The sequence below is a fragment of the Nannochloropsis gaditana genome, assembly GCF_000240725.1.
Source record: "Nannochloropsis gaditana CCMP526 unplaced genomic scaffold scaffold123, whole genome shotgun sequence".
Taxonomy (NCBI): Eukaryota; class Eustigmatophyceae; order Eustigmatales; family Monodopsidaceae; genus Microchloropsis; species Microchloropsis gaditana.
The window spans coordinates 43,841-45,965 of NW_005803830.1; the positions used below are offsets into that span (position 1 = coordinate 43,841).

The window sequence follows — 2,125 nt, forward strand, 5'->3', positions numbered from 1 at the left end:
TGGGAAGGAGTCTTGAGAGGGAGTTACTGACTACAGCCAACAACCTCATTAACTGCACACACGGAAGTATATGCAAGAACCGCTGACCAAGACGGTCTCGTGAGCATATTTGTTTACGTCCAAATCGTTCCGTTGGGATTATCACTGGTTTTAAGAACAAAATTTATTTCACGTCAGTGGGCCGAAAGTCCTGGAGGGAGGGACTCGATCAAGCCCAACGACACCAAAAGAAATTCCATCCAAGCGTTTGGCGTTTTATGTCTGAGTGATCACAATTGAAGCCAGAATATGTGATGTTCGTGTGTCCTATGGCCTGGGGGTGCCATTCATTGCTGCTGGCAGCCACTTCAAGGTACTTTCCTTCCACGAAGCGCACAGATTCCGAAGGCGCTGGAAGATATCGAGCTAACAAACCGGAAATTGCCAACAATATCCAAAGATAACAAAAGAAAAAAAATGTATCAACTTTGCTGTGAATACATGTACGCTTCTTTCTTGCCATAAAGGTCGCGCCTCTTGACAGGCGCCATTCGCCATAATCCAACCCCGCCTTCTCACAAGCTGCATCAACAACGCTTCAACCACTTCAGTCCCCATTCCCCTTTATGTCCCTGTCCTTTTTCAGGCCTGTTACTTGGGCGTGGCGTAGAGAGGCACGGAGGAGCTGGTGGCGGTGCGTTTTGTGAAGGCGAAGGAAGAGAGGGAGCCCAGGGTTTTTCCAGGCTTGATGGGCCTGCGTCGAGGGAGGAAGGGAGGAAGGGTAAATGAGAGGTATAAGAGGATGAATCCCGAGTCAAAAATAATTCAATAATACCGCCCGGGGTTGAAGCACGAAGCCGTGTGGACAAGAGAGGGAGAAAGAGAGGAAACGCAACGGAAACGGTGCGAAGAAAGCGTGCTCGGTCGATAGGACAGGCAGAATTCCACTGACGCATGCACACTAGACGGTGACGGGAGAAACAAAGGCCCGACCATGATGTAAAAAACAAGCGAGGAGGAGAGCAAGGGCATGCAAGGAGGAAACATAAGGCCGAGGGAGGACGTTCAAATCCGTCCCTCTTTTCCAAGAGCCTTCAAAATCAGTCCATGCTCTCCACGCTCAGGGGGATGAAAGGGATACAAAGGAGGGAACAAGGAAGGGGGAAAACTTATAACGTACGGAAGGGTGGAGCCAAAAATTTGTGCCTCATTCCGCAGGGCACGCGGTTGTCCTGTGTGGTACGGGTGTGCCAGTACAAGAGAAACGGGCAAGGCTTGAATGCATCAGCAATGTGACAGGGTGCAGGGCGAGAAAGCCTCCTCCCCTTCACTGCCCAGAAAAGTGCGCCGCCTTCCTCGTGATCTCTTCGTGCTTGAATGTGGCTACCGCCGTCTGGGCACGCACGGTATAAAGCGTGACTTTGCCTCCCCTCCACCGTCACCGTCTGGCACGGAAACACTTTCTAAAATGCGTGTTCCATCCACGTTGTACTCTTGGTCCTCTTCAAGAGATTCATGCATCGTGCGCCCACCTGACGCGTCCCTCCAACCCCTGCCGCCCGAACCCCGTACTTTCTCACCTTGACGGGCTACCACCAACAAGTCCGTAGGCTTGAACTTGTTGGAAATGACGGCAAAGACCTTCGTCATATTCTCTTAAACAAGTGACGAAAGTGAACGGGGATATAGCGTTGTGAGAATGAGAATGAGGATCAGGCCAAATTGGCCTGATTGATGCCTTTAGAACGAATGCTGACATCTACATCCTTTCGGCGCACACGTCGCACACCGCGCAGATAAAATAGATGTAAACTTTCACATTGCTGGCGAAAACATACTCGAATGCCAGCGCAAAAACGACAAATTGATACATGTGTCTAGAAAGCGTGACGACGGAGCCAAAGCTGCTGAACGGGGGAGGGAGCGTCCCGAATGTCTGCGAATAAACCTCACAGACATGCGACCACTACACCAGACTCCCAATTAACTAACCCTTTAAGTCTATCAAACCACAAAACAGGTCTCTCAAGCCGCGCTACCGACGCCGGGCCACTGTACTTTTTGGAAGCGCTCCTACGAGGTGCCCTGGGGTAGAGGCTTCCCCTCCCTGGTTGCCCTAAGCCACGCCCTCCCTCCCTCCCTCCCT

At 51.4% G+C, this 2,125-nt stretch overlaps 1 protein-coding gene across 1 annotated transcript; it reads right to left on the reverse strand.

The window, feature by feature from the left end:
* Positions 1 to 471: 471 nt before the first annotated feature.
* NGA_0631100 (uncharacterized protein) lies at positions 472 to 1,636 on the reverse strand. Its single transcript, XM_005855731.1, has 3 exons — positions 1,560 to 1,636; positions 1,160 to 1,211; positions 472 to 733 (listed from the first exon to the last, which is right to left on the reverse strand). Exons 1-3 carry the CDS (start codon positions 1,627 to 1,629, stop codon positions 631 to 633), a joined length of 225 nt encoding a protein of 74 aa, XP_005855793.1. The 5' UTR covers positions 1,630 to 1,636; the 3' UTR covers positions 472 to 630.
* Between the last annotated feature and the right edge of the window lie 489 nt (positions 1,637 to 2,125).